This window comes from Sycon ciliatum, chromosome 6 (assembly GCF_964019385.1).
Source record: "Sycon ciliatum chromosome 6, ocSycCili1.1, whole genome shotgun sequence".
Taxonomy (NCBI): Eukaryota; Metazoa; Porifera; class Calcarea; order Leucosolenida; family Sycettidae; genus Sycon; species Sycon ciliatum.
Window position 1 is genome coordinate 7,940,096 of NC_088648.1, and position 13,837 is coordinate 7,953,932.

A 13,837-nucleotide genomic window follows, 5' to 3' on the forward strand; every position below is an offset into this window, starting at 1 on the left:
CCGAACGTACTGTAGCGGCTCTGAGCTGGTTGCATTCGTTTGGAAAAGAAAGCGAGCGGCTGCCATGCCCCATCAACAAGCTGTTGAAGGGCCCCGCCCACTCCGACATCTGATGCATCCACAACGAGCTGGAGGGGTGCATCCGGGATGGGGTGGATGAGCAGCGTTGCTGCAGCAAGCGCGTCCTTGGCAGCATGGAATGCCGTGACAGCGGCAGTGCCAAGTTTCAGGGGACAGTTCTTCGGACGCTGAGGTCCACCAAGCAGATCCGTCAGTGGTTGGAGGATGTCGGATGCCTGGGGAATAAAGCGCCGGTAAAAGTTGACCATGCCCAGAAACTCGCGAAGCTGGCGGCGAGATGTTGGAAGGGAGTACTGAGCCACGCCGTCGACTCTTGCCGGTAGCGGGCTGATGCCCTGGGCGTTAACCAGATGGCCCAGAAACGTCAGGGACGGCTGGCCGAAAACGCACTTAGCGGGGTTGATCACCAAACCATGCTGCTGCAGGCGCTCAAACACCAGGCGCAGATGTTGCAGGTTCGTAGCGTGGTCGGAGCTGGCGATTAGGAGGTCATCGAGGTAGACGTAGCAGAAATCCAGGCCATGCAATACTGAATCGATAAACCGCTGGAATGACTGTGCCGCGTTCCGGAGACCGAAGGGCATCCTGATGAACTCAAATAACCCGAACGGAGTCGTGATGGCAGTCTTGGGAATGTCGGCCGGGGTTACTGGTATCTGGTGATACGCTCTGACCAGATCCAGTTTCGAAAACACTGTAGCACCATGGAGACTGCTGGTGAAATCCTGAATATGAGGAATCGGATACCGATCCGGTTCGGTGACTTTATTCAGGAGTCGGTAGTCTCCACATGGCCTCCAGTCTCCATTGGGTTTAGGAACCATGTGGAGAGGGCTGGACCAGGGCGAGGAGGATGGCCGAATGATGCCCAGGGACAGCATATGCTGGAACTCAGCTCTGGCCGTTGCCAGGCGGTTTGGAGCCAGCCGACGAGTGCGGGCATGCAGTGCCGGGCCGGTAGTCACAATATGGTGCTCCACCGAGTGCTTGACCGGCAGGTCATAACAGCATGGTTTGGTGAGGCTTGAGAACTCGGCAAGCAGGTCGGTGAATGCTGGTGCTGTGGCCACCGGGGCGGAAACCAAGGAGCAGCTGAGCGATGCGGTTGCGGCAGGAATGCAATTGACCTGGAGGTCAGTGGAGTTGTCACGGATGGTGCGTCCATGAAGGTCGACTTGGAGACTGAACCGATGGAGGAAATCAGCCCCCAGGATCGGCTCCTTCACGTCAGCAACGACAAATATCCAAGGGAATGTTCGTCTAAGACCAAGGTCAAGGGTCAAACACCTCTGCCCGAAAGCCGGAATAGCAGAGCCATTAGCAGCACGGAGCTGACACTGACCAGTCGGATCGACGTGGCGGCGGTGTTCAGAAGTGGCTGGCAGCAGGCTGACGTCAGCACCGGTATCCACTAGGAAACGGGTTCCGCTGGTGACGTCACGGACATAGAGGCGGCGGGAGGTAGGTGGGCCAGACACAGGAGCCGCTACTGGCTGGCCGGGGCATTTCCCGACGACCAGGAGCACGGGGCTTCACACCACCGGGCTTGCACACCAAACTTGCGGTGAAAATGGCATGAACCACTGCTATGCGGTGAGACCGAGCGACTGCGGGGTTGGCCGCGGAAGCGAGGGCGGCCGTGCTGCTGTTTCAGCTCGGTTACAGTAGTCGTCAGGGCGGCAACTTGGTCCCGGAGAGCTGCAATGGCAGCCATTGTCTCTGACTCGCCAGTGTTGCGAACTGCATGTACTGCCGCACTGGGACCAGCTGCCTCCACTATTCTGTCAGCCATTTCTGCCAGATCCTGCAGCGGCAGTGATGCAGGGCAGGATGCTACTATTGACTTGGCCGATCGAGGCAACCGGCTGACAAACAGCTCTCGCAAAAGTTTTTCGGGCATGGCGTTCTCACCTACTAAGGGAGCATCTCATAAGTTCGCATTTTTTTTCTAAACGTAACGCATTTCGAAACGGGGGTAGGGGGGTAACGCCCTTTTCGAATAGAAAAATGACAGTTCGCACATTTCCTGGATGTGTACATACTGTCAAGAGTACATAACCCCCCAGAGTGTGCAACTCCACTATGGGTGCTGTCCCGACAGAATTTCAAGTTGACGTCATTTTGATGATGCAATGCGCACTGTACACGGATTATCAGACGAATCCGGAACCTGTGGTTGACCGAAGCTGATCGATCCTGTACAAATTATTGCAAAGAAAAACGTGTGATGCGTTGACACCCGTACACATGTTGTAAATCACTGGTGCAAGGAGCATTGCGTCATAAATAATGACGTCAACTTGAAATTCTGTCGGGACAACAGGGTATGTGGGAGTTGCACACTCTGGGGGGTTATGTACTCTTGATACTGTGCATGCAGTGCATGTGCTAGATCGCTTCAGCAAAATGAGCGTGTTTAGGTGTAGAGCTATGTCACAGTATGTGCCTGTGTTTGGAGATCAGCCTTGCACTGCATGCATACAGGCTACTCAGAGGTGTCAAGTGTCACATCAGCATCATCAAACTGTGTACCTGGCCAGCTTTTACAGTACACAGTGGTTGTGGGGGAACTCTGTTTATGTGCGTGTACATGTCATTTCTTGTACTCAGTACTTAGATGCAGTACTGTATGCCATTCACTTTGACATTCATGTGCATACATGTGCATGGACATGCATGGCATGGACATGCACAGTACATAATTATACATGTACATGTATTAGATCCACACGGAAAATGTGCGATAAGACTTTCAAATAGAGGGGGGAGGTAGGGGGGTAAAGTCTATTCGAAATGCGTTACGTTTACAAAAAAAGTGCGAACTTATGAGATGCTCCCTAACTGCTGTAGCTTGCGTAATAGCTGCGTAGGTTTCTTGTCGCCCAGCTCCTCGTCCGAAAGCAGCAGGCGCAAACGTTGCTGTTCTGACATCTGCGTGCGGTGAATGAGACGCTCGCGGAGAGCGTCGTACGGCTGTTGAGCAGGAGGATCCAGGATGATGTCACGCACCTCTGCCGCATACTCTGGTGTCAGTGATCCCACCACGTACTGATATTTGGTCACCTGGCTGGTGATGCGACGGGTGGAAAACAGGGATTCAACCTGTGCGAACCAAACCTGGGGGTCAGCAGCCCAGTAAGGTGGTAGCTTGACGTTCAAGCTGACCGCGGCCACCTCACTGTCGCGGGCTGTACCGCCTGCTGCGGAAGCTCCAGCGCCCGTGATTCTGGACAGCAGTTGGCCACGACCTACGCTGCGGATAGGTGTGCTAGCTCCGGAGTTTGAGGTATTCATACTGTACTAGTGCTCGTAAAATACTAAAATTCAATGCTGCGTGCAGACCACTGAGCGATCGCGAGTGATCGAACACTAGACGGGGTCACCAATTGTAGCAGTGCGCTACGTAATTCTATACAAAAGTCTGGATTCGTGAATTTAGAACTAACTTCGAACGATTGAATCTGGTGTCATAACTAATGTTACTTTGTAGATTACAGAGAGGACAGAAAACATAATTGTTCGGCTCACGAGAGAGAGAGAATGGAAGCAAGGCAAAAGGCAAGGAGCGGCGAATTCTGCTCACCTGCTGAATACGGTGTACGGTACAACTATACCAAAAGGGAAGGCCAGCGGCGCACTGGAATCTAGTTGTACACAGCTGTAGTACGCATGCAAAAAAGGATAATACGGTGCGGAAGTGAATGGCGCATGCTGATACGGTAAAGCGGTCGTAATACATATAAGTGTGACCGCGAGACCGGAGAATTTCATGAAGCCAATAATTATGAGAATTTCATTGAAACCGAAGTAAATCAGGTCATGTGACCGAGAATCCGCTACATTTGTACAGAGTCTGTTCATGCAGCATAGCACTCTGAGCAAAGCCTGTGCATGCATGCATAGCACTTTGTGCAATGCCTGTGCAAGCATGCATGCATAGCGCTTTGTGCAGAGTTTGTGCATGCTTGCATAGCAACACTTGCAGCAGACCTGGCTTGACCATCGTTCTACTTTTGCATGGCATCGACAAAGTTCTCTTTACTACTTTCTGGGTATCGAAACATGGTGGGGTTACTGAAGTGCGTTTTGCTCAAGGCCTACCATGCCACATTGCTTGCCATTGCTAGTAACTGAATGCAATTTGTAGCATGTATGTGACAGTAGCCAGGGTACTGGCCAATAGCCCGTTGTCTCACCTCGGGCCTAATCGGCTCACCATGACCAATTGATGCCACTTTGGGAATTTTGTTTCGCTGTGGTTTATTTTTCTGCCAGTACCGTGTCTGTTTGTTGCACATTCAATACCCACCACCACCGGAGGATGTAAGAGATGCTTGTGGTTCTGTGTGCATATGTTTGCAGGGCTGGATTACAAGCAGTTAGTGTATGGGTCGTCACCGCTGGATGCCATTCGCCCTGTTGTCATGGCATCCAACGTTCACGTCATTGCCAAGATGGTGGCAAAGTTGCCTGTGGCGGTGAGTTGGCTAAGTCGCACCACTCTTCTGACTGTGGCAAGATGGAGCCGTGTGTGTGTGTGTGTGTGTGTGTGTGTGTGTGTGTGTGTGTGTGCGCGTGTGTGTGCGTGTGTGTGCGTGTGCGTGTGTGTGCGTGCGTGTGTGTGCGTGTATGTGATCCAGGTGGACTAATCGATCGGGCACTGTTCCGGAAATACAGGGGTGCTGGGTTCGAATCCTGCTCGTGGATCCTTCTTTTGCAAGATATCTATGCTGTGTTTGCCAATGTCAAGTGATGGCTACACACACACAGCTGTACACGCGTATAGAGTGTGATGTTCACATCAGTTGGTCATGTGACTAAATTTGTGCAGAAAGTGATCATGTCATGTGACTAAATTTGTGCAGAAAGTGATCATGTCATGTGACTAAATTTGTGCAGAAAGTGATCATGTCATGTGACTAAATTTGTGCAGAAAGTGATCATGTCATGTGACTAAATTTGTGCAGAAAGTGATCATGTCATGTGACTAAATTTGTGCAGAAAGTGATCATGTCATGTGACTAAATTTGTGCAGAAAGTGATCATGTCATGTGACTAAATTTGTGCAGAAAGTGATCATGTCATGTGACTAAATTTGTGCAGAAAGTGATCATGTCATGTGGGCAGTGGAGCCAACATGGCCGACATCATGTTACCCATACATGCAGGAGTTGAGTAGAGGTGAAACCAACATGGCTGTTCCACTGTATGGTCAAGGGATAGGTGTGGTCTCTAAAAATAAGTGGTCTCTGAACGCAGGTGGTTATTTTATTGTGCTAGTCTGGTTTCTCGTCCCTGTGTTCCCGGTAGCTGTGTACTGTGAGTCAACAAAATTAATATTCAACGCATATTTATTTTCGGCCCGGTCAGGTTTGGCCGAAAATTTGTTGCGGCCGAAATTTTGTTTTACAATGTTCAGCGTGACAGTGTATACAGGCGGCAGCAGTACAGGCCGAAAATTCGATGCGGCCGAAATGGGTTTTAGCCCCGGGAGGCAGAAATTTGAATGGGCCGAAAATTTGTTAGAGTTACAGTATCTACATGTACTCCATAGTGTTAACACCAGCGTGCACTGTTCTATATCTACATGTACTCCATAGTGTTAACACCAGCGTGCACTGTTCTATATCTACATGTACTCCATAGTGTTAACACCAGCGTGCACTGTTCTATATCTACATGTACTCCATAGTGTTAACACCAGCGTGCACTGTTCTATATCTACATGTACTCCATAGTGTTAACACCAGCGTGCACTGTTCTATACAATGTGTGTACATGATGCATTAGGATGGGTTCCTCTCTGCCAGCCGTGTGTTCGCTGCCTTCTGCATCAAACTCTTCTGGGACGGCGAGGGCAAGAAGAAGACGGCCGAGAGCAGTGTAAGCGTGACGCAGTAGAGAATAGGTGTGTGTGTGTGTGTGCAGTGGTGAATATCGTATTCACGCGCGTGTGTATAAGCACACGGGCCTCTATCCGGATATAAGCGCACCCCTCACATATAAGCGTATGGACTTGTAACTGAACAGAATTCACATCTCCGGTGTCACTGTACCACTTTACTTTCAGCTCTTTTCTTCTTATAAATTAATCATAACTTTATTGGATCAATCACTGTGCATTCACTGGGCATTCAATATGGACAAGAAGAACTCCTGTTATTGAGAACAAATACCATTGGTCACTTGGTGTTGGTCGCAAAGAGGCTTGAGTGGTTTATGTTTGTTCCTGTTGTCACCGTCTTGTTTGCCAACAGATGGACTGGGTGCATCGGTATGAAGCCGCTCAAGAGTACGTTTCTAAACTGTCGGCGGCCGACCTCCTGCAGTTCTGCCAGTCTATGATGTACTCGCAGCAGGCTTATGAGGTATCCAAAATGTGTGTGTGTGGGGGGGGGGGGGGGGGTGCGTGTATGTGCGTGTGTGTGAAAGTGTTCACGTATGTGCGCATGGGTGCATGTGTGCGGCCGTGCGTGCATGCATGCGCGTGTCTTGGGAAATAACAATACGCTGTCATTGCTACGCAATGGGCATGATCAAGGGGTGTGTGTGTGTGGTGTGCAGGTGGGTGGGTGCATGCAGTGCAGGTGGGTGGGTGCATGCAGTGCAGGTGGGTGCATGCAGTGCAGGTGGGTGGGTGCATGCAGTGCAGGTGGGTGGGTGCATGCAGTGCAGGTGGGTGCGCGCAGGCACGTGTGTATTTACGTGCTATCATCTATGAGAGATAGATGCAGATCATTGCCTGAACAATAGCTGCGTTCGATTATGCACTTAAATCGATTCATGAATCCACTCGCATGCATTCAAGTCGTTCGATTTTCATGTCATGAGCCCTGGAATCGATTCGGAATCCATTCACCCTATTCACATGGGGCGATGTGAATAGCGCGAATCGATTCAGGAATCGATTCGCGTGCATAATCGAACGCGAGCGTGTGGGTGTTGGGGGGGGAGGGGGGGAGGGGGGGAGGGGGGGGGGGGGTGTCTCCTGTTTCAGTCAACTCGTCACTCAGTTCACACCAGCCAACACGGTTCAATCCAACAATGGGATTAATCAATACAGGCAATAAGAATAAATACAAGGAAAACGGTTCGGGATAATAAATTAGGACACTCAGGATCTGGCCGCCATTCTCGGGCTCTCTCTCTTGATCTCCTCGACCTTGCGCCAGGATCCGTCCATATGTACAAGCACTACAACAAGTATCACGTGCGACCTACGTCGCTGGTAGACTGCATGGTACTACCCAGCGCTAGGGATAGGGCATGCCAAGTATGTGGCGAATGCGTACAGAAGGAACACAGTGCAGGTAGGTCTAGGATGCTTCTAGCATACGAGTATCAGCAGATTACTGAAAGCGCATCAATGACAGAGACAAAACATACATTACAACAAGAGTCATGCAACTATCAGCCATAGTTCAGTGGGACTACCACATTTCCTCCCTTCTTAGAAAAGACCAGCGGTCTACTGATAACGACTTGGCTTTCGAGTCGTACGCTGCGGACGGCCAGCAGCTGGCGGAACAGTACTAGGTGTTGCGGCCGTTGGACTGCCGGGAGCTGATGGAACTGTGGAATCTAGCGGAGTAGCTGTTGCTACTACCTCCGTCGGATCCACTTGCAGACGGTCAAGATGACGGCGGAAAGTCACTCCCTCTTCGGTCGTAATGACTGCATCATGTGGTGTTGCTGTGACGATGGTAGCTTTCTCAGTTGAGCCAGAGGGTTGCTTGACAAACACTGCTTGTCCAGGCACCAAAGTGCGGGATTTTGCTTGGTGAGCTGCGTCGAAAGTCACCTTGGATGCTGCCTTGTGCTGAGCATCGCGTTCACGCACTTCCTCGTCTATCTCGCCGTCATCTTCGGCAGTAGCCATGTTATCTACTGGCTGAAGCTGCCTGAGTGGAGTACGATAACCTCCTCGTAGTAGGAGATCTCCCGGCGGTTTGCCGGTAGTGGTGTTGATAGCTGATCGAACAGCTTTGAGCGCCACACGAAGAGCGTCGTCTGCTCGTGGCATGCCGGATTTCCGCATATGTTGCTTCAATGTCCGGTGGAGACGCTCAACAGGGTTCTGACGTGGTGTGTAAGGCACAGTGCGTTCGTGGCTGATGCCCCACGATTCAAGCTGGTTGCGGAACTCGTCGCTGCAGAACTGTGCACCGTTGTCGGAGATGACGTGCCGTGGCATGCCGAACAGCGTGAAGATCTGCTCCAGCGCCTTGATGATGTCCCTGGTCTTCTCAGCTGGTAAGCGGACAACTGCTGGATACCGACTGTACAAGTCCAGAAGGCTGAAGAAGGCGCTTTGCTGGTAATAAAACACATCAATAGCGACAGTGTGCCAGGCATGTGGAGGTAGGTCGCGTGGTTTCAGCGGTACTGGTCGTATAGCTGCTTCTGTCGAACATGGTGTACAGCTGGCTAGGAAATGTCGAGTTGCCGTGTTCCAACCGGGCCACCACACAGTCTCCTTGAGTTGAGCCAGTGTCCTGTCTCGACCAAGGTGTCCCTCGTGAGCCAGGTTCAGTACGTGTTGAGCTGCCGATGCTGGAATCACCACTCTTTCCCCTCTCAGAATGAGAAAGTCCGATGAGTTCGGAAAGGGCCACACGCTGAGTTCCGGACTAAGGGCTTGGTACGGGGCGAGCTCTGTCGCCGACGGCCATTTACCCGATTGCAGCGCATCTCGCACTGAGCACAGAGTGGAGTCACGCGCTGTTTCTCTGGCAATCAACTGGCGATGTGCTGAAACACCGTCTGCCACGGTGACAGCATGGACGAGAAGGAAACTCGGGTCAGCATCTTCAGCCGGCAGCCTGGACAATGCGTCAGCAATGTGATTCAACTTGCCGGGGCGATATTGCACGGTTAGGGTCAAGTCTTGCACTTTCAACACCAGGCGCTGTACTCGGAGACTAGCTGAGGCTAGCTTGTACGACGGCATAAATACGTGAACCAGTGGCTTGTGGTCAGTGATAATGGTCACAGGCATGCCGGTGATGAAGCTGCGGAAACGATTAGAGCCCCACGCGACCGCCAGTGCCTCTCGCTCGATGGTTGCATAGCGTGACTCTGCATCTGACAACTTTCTGCCTGCGTAATAGACAGGTCGCCACTCTTGACCATCTGTTTGCGACTGCTGTAGGAGTACTGCTCCAAGGCCATGGCCAGACGCGTCAACTTCGATGCGGGTCGGCAGCGTTGGGTCAAATAGCGCCAGAATAGGTGCACTAGTAATCAGACTGCGTATCTTCTCAGCTGCGGTGTGGCAAGCCGATGTCCAATTCCACTCGCCAGACAATAGTGCTGTCATCGGAGCGACAACCGAGGCAATGTTAGGAATAAACTTTGCCACGTAGGTTGCTAAGCCCAGAAATGCTCGGAGTTCGGCCACATTGGTGGGATCCGACATCTGACTGAGTGACTCAACCTTCGATGGACCTGGCGAAATGCCCTTCGCCGAGACGTGATATCCCAGAAACTCCAGCTCTGAGACCTGGAAGACGCACTTCTTGTCATTCAGGGTGACATTGTACTCCTTGAGAGCCGTCAGGACTGCTGCCTTGCGTCGATCATGCTCTTCCAATGATGGAGCATAAATCAGAATGTCGTCTAGGTAGATGACTACCCCTTCACATCCTGCCAGAATTTGCTCCATCTTACGTTGAAATAATTCAGGGCCGCTGGACACGCCGAACGGTAGACGACAGAAACGGAAGTACCCCAAGGGTGAGGCGACCACGAAGGCGTGGCGACATTCAGGTGAGATCTCGAGCTGAGAATACCCGGACTTCAGGTCAAGCTTCGAGAACATCTGTGCGCCTGACAGTTGAGATAGAAGCTCATCAGCTGTTGGGAGTTGCACACCCGGTCGCCTTACCGCTGCGTTGACTTGTCGTAAATCTACGCACCAGCGCATAGTTTTGTCGGGTTTCGGTGTGGCTACCAGTGGCGAAACAAAGTCCTGAGCCGTTACTTCCTCCACCATCTCGACCACTCCTTGTTCTAGCCATGCATCTAGTTGTTGGCGTAGCGAGGTGAGCAGTGCCGGTGCTACCCGTCGAGATGACTGTTGTGACGGAGGGTGATCCGGATCGAGAGCGATTGTAATCGAGCCGCGCATAGCAGGGAGTGACGCTAGGCCCTCGGCACAGGCTGGGATTTCAACTGCTGAAATCGGCAATGCCAGAAGACCTAAACGGATGGAGGCCTGCTCTCCCAGTAATGCTGGCACAGTGCATTGTGCGTCATCGACTACAAAGATAGTCTCAGTCGTTTCGCGGCCCTGATAGCTCAGGTTACCCTCAAACACGCCCACAGCTGTTATGCGTTGCGTCCCCACTGGCTGGAGTGGGCATGGCGGCGGTAACAGGACGTACCCCGATGGGAGTAATGACTTAGGGATGATGGAAACCATGCTGGCAGAGTCCACTCTTAGCGACAAGGTGTGTCGGCAGTCCAATGTTACCTGCCTCAGAGGTAGAGTGAAACCGGTCTTCCCTGCCTGTACCCCGAATGTCTCATAGGCCTCTGGTGGCTGGGCGGACTGTACGGCTGGTGATGCTGCACCAGTTCGGAGTGACGAAACGGCTGGTGCTGATCGGTTGTGTTGCCTGGATGACGTGCTCTGCGACTGGGTCTGGGCACTGCGGTCCACTCGACCAGATCCGGCACGGCACACCGATGCAAAATGTCCCTTACGCCCACACTGGGCACAGAACATACGCGCTGCTGGGCAGTTCGGCTTGCCTGGAGCGTGCGTCTCTCCACAATACCCACAGCCTGATGCTGGCAATGGTGCATGTCCAGGTTGACGCGTAGCTGCATAGCTGACCTCTGGCACTGGTGCTTCTTTGGCACCCTCTTCAGCTAATACCACTGCCTGCGCCTTGGCTGCGGCGGAGCTCAAGTCCTGCGCATCGTGCTCCAAGACACTCTTTCGGGCACTGGCAGAGCTGAGCCCCCGTGCAAACAGGTGGACTCCCACAACTCCCAGTAGTTCCTCGGCAGTACGAGTGCTGGTCAGGTTGCAAACCCTCATGTCTTTTTGCACCCGCAGCCGAAAGGCCTGTACAGTCTCCCCAGGACGTTGCTCGACTGCAAACAATTCCGCCAACCGGGACGCTGCGCTCTGTTTCGAGCCGAAATATTCTTGGAACAATTTGATAAGATCGTTGTAGGGATTAGTTGCCGTAGTTGGCACTGTCGGGTAGCTCTGCCATAAGTAGTGACTTGCTGACTCGCCTAAATTGGCAGCTGCTGCCAAATACTGCTTCGCCTGATCCTTCACTTCGTGGAGTGCAAAGCCAATCTCCAACTGACTACGCCAAGTAAGGAAATGGTCGTTTCCCAGCTCGTGGTCCAGGTCAAGGCGGACGCCGACTTTTACTTTTTCTGCCATTTCCCACGTGCGTGGTGGAAACTACAAACTTCAAGTTCAACGAGTGACTTACTAAGAAAAGAATCCTGTTCACTGCGCCAATGTTTCAGTCAACTCGTCACTCAGTTCACACCAGCCAACACGGTTCAATCCAACAATGGGATTAATCAATACAGGCAATAAGAATAAATACAAGGAAAACGGTTCGGGATAATAAATTAGGACACTCAGGATCTGGCCGCCATTCTCGGGCTCTCTCTCTTGATCTCCTCGACCTTGCGCCAGGATCCGTCCATATGTACAAGCACTACAACAAGTATCACGTGCGACCTACGTCGCTGGTAGACTGCATGGTACTACCCAGCGCTAGGGATAGGGCATGCCAAGTATGTGGCGAATGCGTACAGAAGGAACACAGTGCAGGTAGGTCTAGGATGCTTCTAGCATACGAGTATCAGCAGATTACTGAAAGCGCATCAATGACAGAGACAAAACATACATTACAACAAGAGTCATGCAACTATCAGCCATAGTTCAGTGGGACTACCACATCTCCCTCACCTTTGGCTGCCAGATGATATTTAAACAGTACTCTACTATTTGTATCCACAGCTTGTAGCATACAGCGCTACAAGACCCACCCTCTCCTGGCATATATACCGGCATGGTCGGCACCCCATCCTCATGTTGACTGATGATTGCGAGAGCATGAAACTTGACGTAGCAGCAAACGAGCCTTGATCAATGATTATCCTTGTTGTTTTGCATCCACAGCTTGTTCAAGTTGAAGCTCGCCTGGAGATTTGCCGTCGCTGCACCAAGCTTTGTCGTCAGCTTGCTAACCCATCTCAGCCCGGTCAGCTGAAGAAACGTGGCTCGACCGTGGGTAGCAGTGCGGCAGCCACGACAGATGCAGAAGGGTAAGGGTCTAGTGACTCACGTCATCAAGTATTTGCGATAGTTTGGAAGAAGATTCTTGTCTTGCCCGCTGTGTGGGTCTGTACAGTTTGGTTTGAAATATAATTCTTTTGGTTTGTGTTCTTTAAAAAAGTGCGTGTGTGTTTGCTTGTCTTGTCTTGTGTTGTTGTGATGTGCTTGTCTCTCCATTGTTCTGCTATGTGGATTGTTGCCAATGTGTGCATTGCTGACTACTAGCACTTTGCTTGAAATCTCACTAGATCCTAAGCGTGTGTGCTGCTCTGCATCTCTGTGTGGACACAGGCATGTAGGTATAGTTGTGTATGGGTGTTTGTTTGTTTATATTAGTGTACATACACGTTTGTCTGTATGCTTGCCTGTATGCGTGCACCCAAACTCACTCACCCACTCTCTCTCTCTCTGTGTCTATCTATCGATCTATCTATCTATCTATCTATCTATCTATCTATCTCTCTTTCTCTCTCTCTCTCTCTCTCTCTCTCTCTCTCTCTCTCTCTCTCTCTCTCTCTCTCTCTCTCTCTCTCTCTCTCTCTCTCTCTCTCTCTCTCTCTCTCTCTCTCTCTCTCTCTCTCTCTCTCTCTCTCTCTCTCTCTCTCTCTCTCTCTCTCTCTCTCTCTCTCTCTCTCTCTCTCTCTCTCTCTCTCTCTCTCTCTCTCTCTCTCTCTCTCTCTCTCTCTCTCTCTCTCTCTCTCTCTCTCTCTCTCTCTCTCTCTCTCTCTCTCTCTCTCTCTCTCTCTCTCTCTCTCTCTCTCTCTCTCTCTCTCTCTCTTCTCTTTCTTTCTCTTAGTGAAACATCATATGAAGAGGCAGTGCGCTACTTGCAGCGTTGTCTCTCACACCTGGATTCTCTGCAAAACAGCGCCATCAGCGAATTGAAGGACATAGATACGGTATGTGCTGGTGCGATCACAATGAATGGTGAGGAACCTCTTTGTTTTTCAGCGGCAAAATTCCTCCATGCCCGATACTTGAGATGCTCAGCCACTCTCTGGATTGCCCACCACCACCTTGATGGCACCAGGACAGTGACACTTCAATATAAAGTACCATTGATCTAGCATAATTGTGTTTCTCTTTGCATTGGATACAAGTACTCTTCTGAGGACCTTTTCCCAGTTATTTTGACCCTTGGATAGTATCTCTGTAGAGTACCTTGGCTGTGAAGTGCCAACTTGTGTGTCCCCTTGTGGGCACAATGTATGTTGCACTGAAGTTTCGCTGGATATGATTTTTAACCGTGCTCTTTTTTGATGCCAGCTCTACTCGTCCCTTGTGACTGGTTCGCGATGGACTGGTTCCTTCTTCTTGGACGGCATTCGTGCGAAGTGTATGATGCGATCGTAGTACTCGCTGGCGCTGAGCTAATGTTGCATGCGGGTCCTTTGCTTGGCTCTTTCATCTGCTCTGCTATATGGCTGCATATTTCTGTTT

General features: G+C 51.2%; 1 protein-coding gene across 2 annotated transcripts in view; it reads left to right on the forward strand.

Moving 5' to 3' along the window:
* The window catches only part of LOC135819270 (NBAS subunit of NRZ tethering complex-like), an 88,820-nt gene that overhangs the window by 64,089 nt on the left and 10,894 nt on the right, over positions 1-13,837 (forward strand). For both annotated transcript variants that reach the window (XR_010553885.1, XM_065332444.1), the window contains exons 58-62: positions 4,444-4,559; positions 5,872-5,964; positions 6,339-6,449; positions 12,242-12,387; positions 13,194-13,296. Coding sequence is in view for 1 of the 2 variants with exons in the window: in XM_065332444.1 (XP_065188516.1) it covers positions 4,444-4,559; positions 5,872-5,964; positions 6,339-6,449; positions 12,242-12,387; positions 13,194-13,296 (569 nt within the window). In the remaining variant the exon portion in view is untranslated. The remainder of the gene's footprint in view (positions 1-4,443; positions 4,560-5,871; positions 5,965-6,338; positions 6,450-12,241; positions 12,388-13,193; positions 13,297-13,837) is intronic.